Source organism: Egretta garzetta, unplaced genomic scaffold, assembly GCF_000687185.1.
Source record: "Egretta garzetta isolate BGI_Z169 unplaced genomic scaffold, ASM68718v1 scaffold16, whole genome shotgun sequence".
Taxonomy (NCBI): domain Eukaryota; kingdom Metazoa; phylum Chordata; class Aves; order Pelecaniformes; family Ardeidae; genus Egretta; species Egretta garzetta.
The window spans coordinates 2,848,435-2,860,148 of record NW_009260022.1 but is presented as its reverse complement, the minus strand read 5'-3'; the positions used below and the strand labels follow the sequence as shown (position 1 = coordinate 2,860,148).

General features: G+C 39.1%; 1 protein-coding gene across 2 annotated transcripts in view; it reads left to right on the top strand.

The window, feature by feature from the left end:
• Positions 1-11,714, top strand: part of ABCB11 (ATP binding cassette subfamily B member 11) — a 44,007-nt gene that overhangs the window by 18,263 nt on the left and 14,030 nt on the right. Inside the window, exons 11-19 of one of the 2 annotated variants that reach the window (XM_009640756.1) lie at positions 308-421; positions 2,421-2,531; positions 3,460-3,585; positions 4,323-4,526; positions 5,732-5,902; positions 6,278-6,479; positions 7,191-7,269; positions 8,216-8,351; positions 9,923-10,063. In XM_009640756.1, coding sequence (XP_009639051.1) covers positions 308-421; positions 2,421-2,531; positions 3,460-3,585; positions 4,323-4,526; positions 5,732-5,902; positions 6,278-6,479; positions 7,191-7,269; positions 8,216-8,351; positions 9,923-10,063 — 1,284 coding nt within the window. Of the gene's footprint in view, positions 1-307; positions 422-2,420; positions 2,532-3,459; positions 3,586-4,322; positions 4,527-5,731; positions 5,903-6,277; positions 6,480-7,190; positions 7,270-8,215; positions 8,352-9,901; positions 10,064-11,714 lie in introns of both variants that reach the window. The other variant, XM_035896245.1, reaches the window with a different exon arrangement.

The following is an 11,714-nucleotide window of genomic DNA, read 5'->3' as shown; positions in this document are numbered from 1 at the left end:
CTGCAACAGAGGATGACATACCAGTTCTCCTAATGCTCAGGGTGAATGTTCAAACTATTAGCCATGACAAAGCAAAAATTATTTACTTCAGCCTGGAAGCAAAGTTGTGAAAGTCAGTGAAAATCCCTTCTAAGATGCATTTGGTTTTTTTCTTGTGGGCTAATTATGCTCATATAGTGAATCATCACAGCACAGCTGATGCACAAGAAGTCATTAAGCCACTGTAGTTTGATTTGCCTGTCTAAGCTCTACACCATAACAAAAATGTGATGTCATATTTTGTTAACTTCTTTGTTCACTTCTTCAGGTTTTCTTTGGTGTTTTAGTAGGAGCTTTAAATCTTGGCCAGGCATCTCCCTGTCTGGAAGCCTTTGCCACTGGCCGTGGGGCTGCAACAAACATTTTTGAGACAATAGATAAAGTAAGTAATGAATTTCTAAGCTGTGTCACTTTGTAGTGAAAAGATAATTAAATAAGCCTCAAGCAGTAGTGATTTTATCTACTGTATAAATGAGGAAAAAATTAGTGCAATTAAAGAAAAAATGACTATGCTATAGAAAGGTCTAGTGGCATGCACATGAGAAGGTGCAGTGGCAGGCTCAGAGAAGGTCCTCAACAGATTTCTGAAGTGACCTGTTTCTGAATAATGAAGTTTTACCTCAGCTACTACTGTTTCTTAGTGCCATTTCTCCTTATGTATAATTACTAATCAGTGCTGGCCCACAGAAAGTGTACAGGCAGGCAGTAATAGTCACCTCACAGCCAAACTTGCAGCAAGCATCTGGCTCCCAGCCTCCAGATGGCATCAAAAGATGTGGCTCTGTTGGCATTAGTGGCAAAGGTGGCCTCTGTTGCCTGTCTTAGAGCTACCCTGAGTTAAAATGAGACCAAATAAGCACAAGCACTGGTCATGCAGCAGTCATGAATATTAATCACAGTATTATCTAGACAGGTAGATATTTGAAATAAGGTTGTATGAGAGAGTCTGAGAGCCACTGGCATTTATTGATGAGGATTCCTTTCTATATCTGTATAAATTTAGTGGTTGGCAAAATACTACTGCTTTCTTAGCAGTATATAGTATCTTTGGTCATTGACAAGCTTTATTGTGCTAAAAGCTGTGTAAACACATTAAAATGCTGCTTGTCTTTTATAGAGCACAGAAGGGTATATAAAGAAGGCTAGAGGGGCTGTGGTAATGCTAACGGACTTTTTAGTAATCCTTCAATGTTCTATAATAATAGTAATAACACATATATGCCTTATCAATGCACTTCATAAGCTAAAGCTCTAAGATAAACTGAAAAAGATGAATAAAAGAAGTGGTTTTTAGAGAAAATTTTAAAAAGCACAGAAGAGTTGCAACAGTAAGAATTAATCACAAAATTTCAGATAAGGCTGAGCCAGATAACCTTAGGGTAAAAAAAGTAAACTGAAGTGAGATTTCATCCGTCTAGAGAAAGGGTGACAAAATTAGATCCATCTGCTTGCCGCATTTGTAGATTTGTGATTAGACAGTAAAAGCACAGCTCTGCCCTGATACAGATTTTTTTCTGGCACTAAACTTACAGCCATGCTGAGGTTCCCATTTGCAGGGTAAGTGAAACTTTTCTTCATAGCTTAGTATCTGAATTTAAGTAAGATTCCCAAAGAGGAACCAATCTTTTAGCTGCTCTTAACATCTTAGTACATACACATTTCTTGTATTAAAATTCCCTTCAATCTGGTAGGCTACATAAAAAATCAATTATCATAAAATATTGGTGTTACTACAGTTTTAATTCATTCTCTGTATTGCTTCAAAAATCTATCCTTAGAAAATTTGATTTCTTTGGGACTACTCAAATTTCTCTTAGTTCTCTGCTCACGTCTAGCAGTCCACAGTACCCAAGGCCTGGACATAAGTATGTGAGACCCAAAGCACTTCACGGGAAAACTTCAAATCAGGACTCCAGCTCTTAGGACTGGGTGTGCAAGGATGGTTGTTTTAAATACAAAGTGGTGAAGCGTGAAGATTTTCGGCAACGAATTGGTTGTTCAGTGTTGTAGGAGAATGTTTATATGAGCGAAGTAGTGCCATTTTATTCCTGAGGAGCTGGCTAAATTAACTTAGTCAAAATGCCTCACCAAGTCAGCAAAAACTAGCTGAGTGTTTGACTGTGGTAATTGCAGTAAGCCTAAAATGAGAAGAGGGTGCTTTCATTTTGCCCATACTACCCACCGGTGACAATTCCCCCATCCCTGTGGCCTTCAGTTTCATGTCCCTTGCCTGCTAGCCCTGGCCTGCTGCTGGCTCAGTGCAGCCAAGTGCTGTTCAAACATGCAATGCCATGGCTTTGCGTGGTATTGGGAATATTTATGTACTGCAGCAGAGTTGGCTGTTTAACAGCAAATAAATAACACAATAAATTCTATCCTAGAAACCCACCATTGACTGCATGTCAGAAGATGGATACAAGCTGGATAAAGTACGAGGTGAAATTGAATTTCATAATGTAACGTTCCATTATCCCTCCAGACCAGACATAAAGGTAATTATTCATCATCTATCCTGTGAACACAATTACTGTAAACAATCAAAATATGCCAGTTCTGCAAGCAATTGCTAGATTTTCAGTAGTTTGTTTTCCAGAAGCCCAGACCCTCTGTTTAAAAGTAGACTAAATAGTTCTTCTATTAGAAGGTGGTTCTACTTACCATTCTGCTTTTTTTTTACCATCCTGACATATCTATTGCTATTCATATTCCTTGCTGCTGAACATAAACTTGTAGTAATTCACCTGCATACAACTTCTCTTAAAATCAATTATGCACTTGTATCAACATGCGCTAGGATAGGACACAAAGTAATAAGCTGAACAGTGCAAGGAAATTTTACAAAACTCTTCCATTACCCTGGGGATGTGCCATGTGACACATTAAAATGCTAGGAAAAGGTACAGGAGCATTGGCTGTATACCCCCTTATTTCTCTACTAGTGTGTTTGAATTGACAAATTCTCCTTGGAAAAGCAAATTATTGGACAAGCAAATGAGCGCTATTGCTTCTAAACACAGAAGCATATGAAGTATCAGTTTTTCTACGTAATTTCACTGTTACATTCTTAATATTTATGCTTTAGCAGGCATTCATAATACAAGTACAATGTTCTTTAGAAGGGATTTATTGCCCAGTTCTCCAATGGTATTAACTTGACTAGTTCTTAAAATGGAACAACAGGAACAAACAAAGATCAAAATCTACTTGGCTGTCATGGAAAACAGTGCTCTGTATTTATAAAATCTTGAAACAATGTAAAAATATTTGGCTTTCTTTTTCCTCTTTCTTCATAATATTTTTCTGAATTTTGTAAAATTTCTTTCAATCTCCATTTTAAGATACAGAATGTACCCACTTGGTTGTATGACTGTGTGAGAATTACAATGGACAGAATCAGTTTCCTTTTTTTTTCCTCTCCAGATTTTGGATAACCTTAATATGGTTATTAAAGCAGGGGAGACAACAGCTTTTGTTGGAGCTAGTGGAGCTGGAAAAAGTACAACAATACAGCTCATCCAGCGTTTCTATGACCCCACTGATGGCATGGTGAGTGTGCCAGTCTAGAGTGTGTTTCTCTAGCCTTAGGGACTTTAAAGAATGACATGGCTTCTTCTCCAAGGTGGGAAGGAAGACTCCTAACTTCATTTTCTTTTTTTCTAAAAAATAAAAATTATGTGAAAGAGAAAAATTATTAGGAGAAAATGAAAATTCAGTGCTAAATCTGATCAAAAACTATAGCTATAGATATGATAATTCAGGAGTTACAAATCATTTCCCATTCTGGAAAACACAGTATTCAACATTTAATCATTATCCCATAATATTGCTTTAGTATATGCAATTACCATTTAGTAATGGATTGGCTAAGATTATGAATTATATCTATTAACATTCTCATTCCATTTATGTGTTCCTAGTTGGCACAGTTCACTTACATAGTTACCTGTATTTGAATGTATAAAAGACAAAGAATCAATCTATTGTAAACAAATAATCATAATTTTCATTATTACTTTCCACCTGGTTTTATTTCCGAGGCCAAGCAAAAAGAAATATTGGGAAATGAAGTCAAAGAGCACAACTCCTAGGCCCAAGAACCAGCATATACTACTGCCACTGCATTACATTCTTTTATGTATGAAAGCTGGTTTTTACACTGGTCATGGAAACACAGCATCACAGGCCCTTCATTTCCACAGGTCTTTGTCTCTGGACTGGAGGGGATAACGTCCCTGACTTTTTTTTCCTTTTTTTTTTGTCCATGTTTTAATTGGCTTCCGTAGATTACCCTGGATGGCCATGACATTCGTTCCCTTAATATCCAGTGGCTACGCTCACAGATTGGTATTGTTGAACAAGAGCCAGTGCTGTTTGCCACCACAATTGCAGAGAACATTCGCTATGGTCGGAGTGAGGCTACCATGGAAGACATAATCAAAGCAGCCAAACAGGCCAATGCTTACAATTTCATCATGGACTTGCCGCAGGTATGCTGTGCCTTGTAAAATGTTTGGCAGAATTTTGTGGAAAAACAAAGATTTCTTTTGTCCCTCCCCCCCACGCAGCCATTTGTGCTCAGGTGGAAGGGCAGAAGATTAATATAGATAGTAGGCAGCAACCTTTCCTTTGAGTAATTAGGTCTTACTAGATACGTGTCACCAAGTTTAAAAAAAACCCACGAAATTAGAAGAATTATTTCCTTGGGAATCATATGCACAACATTCAATATCATTGTTTCTGCTCAGGCCAAGAGAAATTTATAGCCCAGACTCTCACTGGCCAGCATATGTTTTTGAGCAGTCTGTACTGATCCTCACAACCTCCTCTCGTTGTACGACCTCTGTAAGTTAGCAGGAGGTTCCCTCTTCCCTGGTTCCTTCCCTTATGATGAGAGAGCTTTGAACAGTCCTATGATATCCTCCTTACAAAGCCTAAATTTGATAGTACTGGGCTGTTTACTTTTCTAGAATGTTATTTTGCCAAGTAGCTTCTCAAATGGACATGTTACAGCAGTGAACCTGACTGACAGGACTGAAGTACCATGAACTGATGTCAGTACGTACTTTTCATCCTCCATCTATGCATTTCCAGGCTTCCGGGAAACTATTCATAGAAAGGCAGTGTAAAGGTCCCTGTTTATTTCCTGGAAATGGAGGAATAAACAAGATTTGGCTCTAGGAGAATATAATTATCCTGGCTCTTGAGATGTTAGGCTTTATGTGTTTATTGAATTCTCTACCTGAACCTGATACTACCAGAGTATGATGTCCATGAATCACAGACACGGTGTTCATGAGTCACAGGCCATCAGCGGACAAGTCCAGTTCTATGGGAAGTTCGCTGGTGAGTCATCTGATGGAGAGCGGGTAGGTGTTTCCTCTCTATTTCAGCTTTTGCTGGTATAGTTGTTTTGAGCCAAACCAGAACATTTTGCCTTTTCATCAGTGCATATTCTTGGCTTGGGGTTGGAACACCCATTCAGGCAAAATGATGTTGTTTATTATGAAGGAAGTTATTTCAACAGCTCTCCTTGGAATCTGGTGCACTAACAATGTTTCTGTCTTTCAAAGATGATAATTTTTTAAGTCTACTTCCAGGACAAATCTGAGAGATGTTTTACCAATGTCTTCACCAGAAGCTTAACAGACCCTTTTGTTATCTGTTTCATTTTCATTTTTTTACCTTCACACAGCAATTTGACACTCATGTTGGAGAGGGTGGAAGCCAGATGAGTGGAGGTCAAAAACAGAGGATAGCTATTGCTCGAGCTCTTTTGCGAAACCCAAAAATCCTGCTACTGGATATGGCTACATCAGCACTTGATAATGAAAGTGAAGCTACTGTCCAAGAAGCACTTCATAAGGTTTGCTATAGCATAGCATAAATCAGACTTAAAAGGGCAGAAATTATTTTTGATGCACTCTGGAGAGGGTGCTGCCGAATTGCAACAAAGCAGTGAGAAGCTTTTCTTAATAGCTGTTTCATATGCACAAGTAGAACCTTAGTATAATTGACAGAAAATAATTTTTGCATACATTGGTACGTAACAGAAATCTATAGCTCCCTTTTCTCAGAAACAGATGCTGATCTATGGGCTATGGATGGAGTTCAAGTCAAAGTCAGCTGAAACCACTAGAAAGACTCCTGTTGATTTGACCAAACTTTAGATTACACAGCGCTAGTTCCAAGCATTTCTGTTTGCTGTCCTGGGAATGGGGTTGTTGTTGTTCCCTGTCAGGCTCGCCTTGGCCGCACAGCAATCTCAATAGCTCACCGCCTGTCAGCCATCAAAGCTGCTGATGTCATCGTTGGATTTGAGCATGGAAGGGCTGTGGAGAGAGGAACTCATGAGGAACTCATGAAGAGGAAAGGGGTGTATTTCATGTTGGTGACCTTGCAAAGCAAAGGAAACATGGCACTTAACAGAGAAGCAAAGGGAAGTAAGCATTTTGTTTTCTTTTCTAAAATGATGTAAAATTCCACAGAATGCAAAGTTGTTGTTGTTTTTTTTTAATGAGGGCTAGTTGCTGCTTCTTTTTTCTTCTGCCTTTATGGCTGAATTTTAGCATTCATAGAAGTATGAACAGCCAAAGTATTTTTACTACATATGCACTGAGTGACCTTCCTAATATAGATCTGCCCTGAAACATTAATTGTGACCTGCAATACCCATCATTTTATGGCTCCATTTAGTGCTGACAGTCCAGTCCTGCTGCATTTGAAATGCAAGCAAATTACAGAATATCCTGAAATCACCCTATTTGTTTTACTGGAGGCAGATTTGAATCAAAGCTTCTGGAAATGGAGGTCTGATAGAATGTTGTCTTGTATTTTTGTGAAGCATCAAACCTTGGATATTATTATCTTAAAAGAAGAGAGCAATTACAGTGCTAAAATAGGGAAACAGCCTTTAGCAGTCACATCCCAAGTGGTTCTTGGGTTAATATTCATATAACTTTATCATGTCAAATACAAATATAAAACTCGTGGTACATGTAGATCCAGCAGCAAGGTTGTTTTGTATTCCTTGCCTTCTACAAAGTATTCCTGTTATGACTTGGAGACACAGCACTTTTTGCAGAGCCACACTGGACTTAGGTTGCATTCAATCTTAGCACAAACTGAAGGGCTCTATGTACTGTATTTTACAGCAGCAGAAAATAACGTGGTTGAGCCAAATCTTGAGAAAGTCCAGTCATTCAGCAGAGGAAGCTATCGGGCCAGTTTGCAGTGAGTCTTAAAAATGATTGTAAATCTCAATATGTTTCAAGATCTCTATACTTTGTCCTACTATTCAAAAATCCCAATAGTGTTAATGAATCACTTCTCTGTATGTTGTGTAAAAGAGGGTGGAAGGGCTGCAAGCATTTTACTAAGACAGAGTTCACTTGGAAAGAAATAGCTTGTCTAAATTAGCATTACTGACTGAAGGCCCATGGATAAATAGTAAGACTCTTCATTTTACTCCCCTTTCCATCCACAGTACCTTCTCTCCAGTTCTGGTCTACTGTGTTCATGTTACATTTTTAATATTACTACCATATAAGCCATATATTTGTATTACCTAATGCACTTTCAGTCCAGTCACTTGAAAAATTGCTGTGCAATTACTAGAGAAATCAATGCAATGTACAAGGACACTTTTATTATGGCTTCTACTTGATGAAAGTTAAAGCATTTTACAAGCCAGTCTGTCTTGTAGCTAGACACTTATTATTTCTTTCAGGCAAGCCCATGTCAGACATATGCAAGTGAATACATGTCTCCTGCATTACAGGGTTATGTTTTATCGGGAAAGAGGTGGTTTGTTTCAGCATCCTGTTTTGCTGAACTGAATTACTTGATAGTGATAATGGTGAATTGACTTGGTGGCTTGTGCAAATATAGTAGGATACACCACAATTTTGCTTAACAAATACACAGTGTGGGGTACATATAAGACAACATCTGAGTGGTGGGGGAGGAATATGATTTTGAAAAGTATTTGTCCCTGTTGTGGGCTATTTTCCTCTCAAAAAGTTGAGAGAACATAGAAAAAGAAAGAAAAAGTGCATTGGATTCCTATGATTTGCTTCAGTGAATCCTGATTTAGTTGATATGAAAACTGCACCTGCTGTGCAAGCAAGTGTTGTGTTACTGAGCTGTGAAGAACAGACCATTTCTGTCCTCTTTACAGAGCTTCACTTCGTCAGCGCTCCAGATCTCAGCTCTCTAATGTGGTTCCTGACCCTCCATTATCCATTGCAAGAGATCATGCAGAGTCTATGTATTTTATGCCTTCTTATGGAGATGATGATGGACAAGCAAAAAAGGTCAGGTCCAATAGTTTATTAAACTTCCAACCAAACAGGTTATATTACTTGGTAATGATAACCTGTAGATAAATGCCTCTGTTACAGGAGTTGTTGGCAAGTATGTCTTCTTGGATCAATCCTTTTCTCTTCTTAAACCCACAGCTTCAGTTCTTATACTCTGTGTAAACCCTAGACTTCATTTTGATGACTTATGCTTATTGGTCCATATAAAATTTCTAGTAGGGCATGACCTGTTGGTAAATTGATATATGTTGTAGATTAAGTTCAAAAAGACATATTTGTAGAAGCTGAAATAACTGACAAAAAGCAAAATGCTCAGTACATGCAATGTAATAGCCACTCAGTGATACAAATTACACTGGTTCCTATTCAATGAAGAGTAAATTCACTTTTGTCTCAAAATCATCTGGAGACTTGAGTAAAGAGAGATCCTTGCTGCAACCTAACCCAGAGTCCTTTCACTGACAGTGTCCTTGTGCAATCAACTAGCATAGCAAATAAAACCAGCATGCCTTAAAATTATGCAGAATATGTAGGAATATACACAGTGGGTTTCCAAAGTGCTTATGAAGCTCCCTGCACCAATTTTCATGGCTATGTTTTTTTCGGTGCAGACAGCAGCAGTTAGAAGTCATTGTTCTTGCTATTGCCAAGCCTATTTGTGGATAAATACAGGGCTTTAGTGCTGTCACTCTGGTACTAGCTCAGAAGGAAGAGGAAATACAACATACTTCCACCCATTCATCCTTGCACATTTCCAGCAGATAGGTCTTCACAGTGTCTGTTTTGTCTGGGCATTTCCAGTCATAAGTGCTGAGGGAGGTGAGTGAGACTCAGCACACTGAGTGTTACAAAAATTCTGCACAAATCAAACTGCAGGGTAAGTTATAATTTGATGATGAATATTCTGCTCTTGCTAGGAATAATTATGGAAATTCAGTGTATAGTCTGAGGATGTTTCATAGAAGGAAGGCATACTTATCATATGTAAAGCCTGAATCCAGCTATCACTCTGAGATCTCCCTTGTTTTAATTATATAGCATACCTGTTAATTTGATGCAGAGTCTGATCAGTATGTTCACCTACAATACTTTAAAATAATATTTGTGAAGATTCCATGAGTGACACAGAAAGCTGCTTGTGAGGAAGAAGTTTAAGTTTTGGCACTGGGTATTGCATCACACATCATCTGGAAGCACCAAAAAGGGAACAGACTGAGTTTCAGTGGCAGAAAATCTTAAACTGGTCATAATTAACGACTGCAGTTGGAATCAGTAGAGATGCACAAGGCATGAATCTCTCTCTCTTTCTCCAGGGACAATAAAGGCAGTAATTTATGTAACCCTCTTGTGACTCTCTAGCCCTAAAAAACCGTTCCAGACAGCAGCCAAGACCCATTGCTGATCCTTCCCATACAAAGCTAGAGCAGCTGTTTGGGCACTAGATGGCCATTTAACAGATTATGCTAACTATTTTATCTCACTGGCAAAGGAAGAAGATCACTGGGGGAACACATTTGCTTCATAAATCCAACCTGTTTCTTTAGGAATCTGTTGTTCTGGAGGAGGATGTCAAGCCTGTACCATTTACCAGAATTTTGAAGTACAATGCCTCTGAATGGCCATACATGGTGCTTGGATCTCTGGCAGCAGCTGTGAATGGAGCAGTCAGTCCACTCTACGCTTTGTTATTCAGTCAAATTCTTGGGGTATGTTATGCTAAGATTTTAAAGTGTATTTTAGCTCTCAAGCAGAGGGGAGTGAATGTATGATGCAGAGCTTGACATGTTTTGGGCAAATCTTTAGATCTCGTCAGGTAAATGGGGTTAGCCTTCTTGCCTATAAACAATTATTCAGTAGACGTATTTATATCACTGTCATCACGCTATCGTTTGAGCTGTTTGAAGGGGTAGGCTCATTAGCATTTGTCACGCATTCTTCATTATCTCTCTTGTTCACTTTCCAGGAACTGTTAGGAGTGGGTTTCTATATTTGCATACAGTTTATTTTATATGAGACAAGATGTATCTCATGTGCAGGTACAGTGCAGAGAGAGATGTGCAGAGGTCCTTCCCTGCAGAATTTTATTCTACAGACTCGGCCAGACCTTTGAGAAAACTTTGGATGAGATAAAAAAAAATACTTCACTTTTTTGTTTATGTATTTCAGGCTTTTTGCTGCCTGCTCCCTGCAGAAGGCCCAGGGAGAGGTAGATAATAGTAACAGGATTCATAACTGCCAGCAAAAAGTAGACTTGCATCAACAAGTTTGGAAGGCAAGCGGGAAATAGGAATATACTCTAAACCTTGGCGTTCACTAAAGGAATCATTGCCATCAAAATCCACAGCCTCACTTGGAACTTTCAAGAGTTCGACCATGACTGTTTTTTCCTTCCAAAACTTGCTGTAATAGAAAGAGGATTCTTCCCCTTCTGTAAAACAGCTTTTTGGGGAAACATTTGCCAAGTTAGTGGGAAACTGGAGGGCTGCCTGAAGAAATTCAGCGCTGCTCTAACTAACGCCTAGGAAAGTGCCCTAAATTTTCAAGAATTGGAAGGATAGAGAAAACCCCTCTGTTGATGCTGTTTCTTGTTGGGTAAAGTAATGACACATTCACTGGGAAGAAAATGGGAATGCCACTATAATTTTGTGGTTTGGGTACCCACTTGAGATAGGATAAAACTTGTATTGTGATTCCCACCTACTTGTTTAGGTCATGGTAGGTACATATGCATGCAAAGACTATATGCCCTAAAAGGCAGACACTCTTCTAGAAACTGGAGGTCCGGAACCTTTCAGGCAGGGATTGACCTTTTGCTGTTTGGGTTTTTTTTTTTTGTGGGGGTTGTTTTGGCTTAGACATTTCTCTCTGGGAAGTTACTCAGGGCTTTGAATCACATTTGCTTGCAGCTTGATGTTTGCTAGCTAAGATCCAGTGAGCGGCAGAGCAAAAGATGTTCCTGTCCCTGTCGATTCACTTAGTGGCTCCTGGCCAACATGCTTGACCTTTTAGCCATAGGTGTGCCATGTCCAAACACTTTTTGTGTATCTAGACCTCATGCCAAGCACTGTGGCTTTCACTAGACAGCAGGTGAGACACTGCTACGTGCATTCTGCAATGAATCTAACCTTTGATTCCTTTTCAGAGAGGTTTTCTAGACGCTGGGAGGTCTGGGGCTGATGTCATCCAGCAAGATGCTAAATGCTCTCATTGCCAAGGATGAAATCCTTCTCTTGAAGGTCTCAGTCCACCAAAGGAGACAGGCTGCAGGAAAAAACAAGCCATAACGAACATGAGCAAAGTCCAACATCTGTGTTTCATTATTCATAAATTTAAAACATTTCTGCCTGGTGCCAAGGC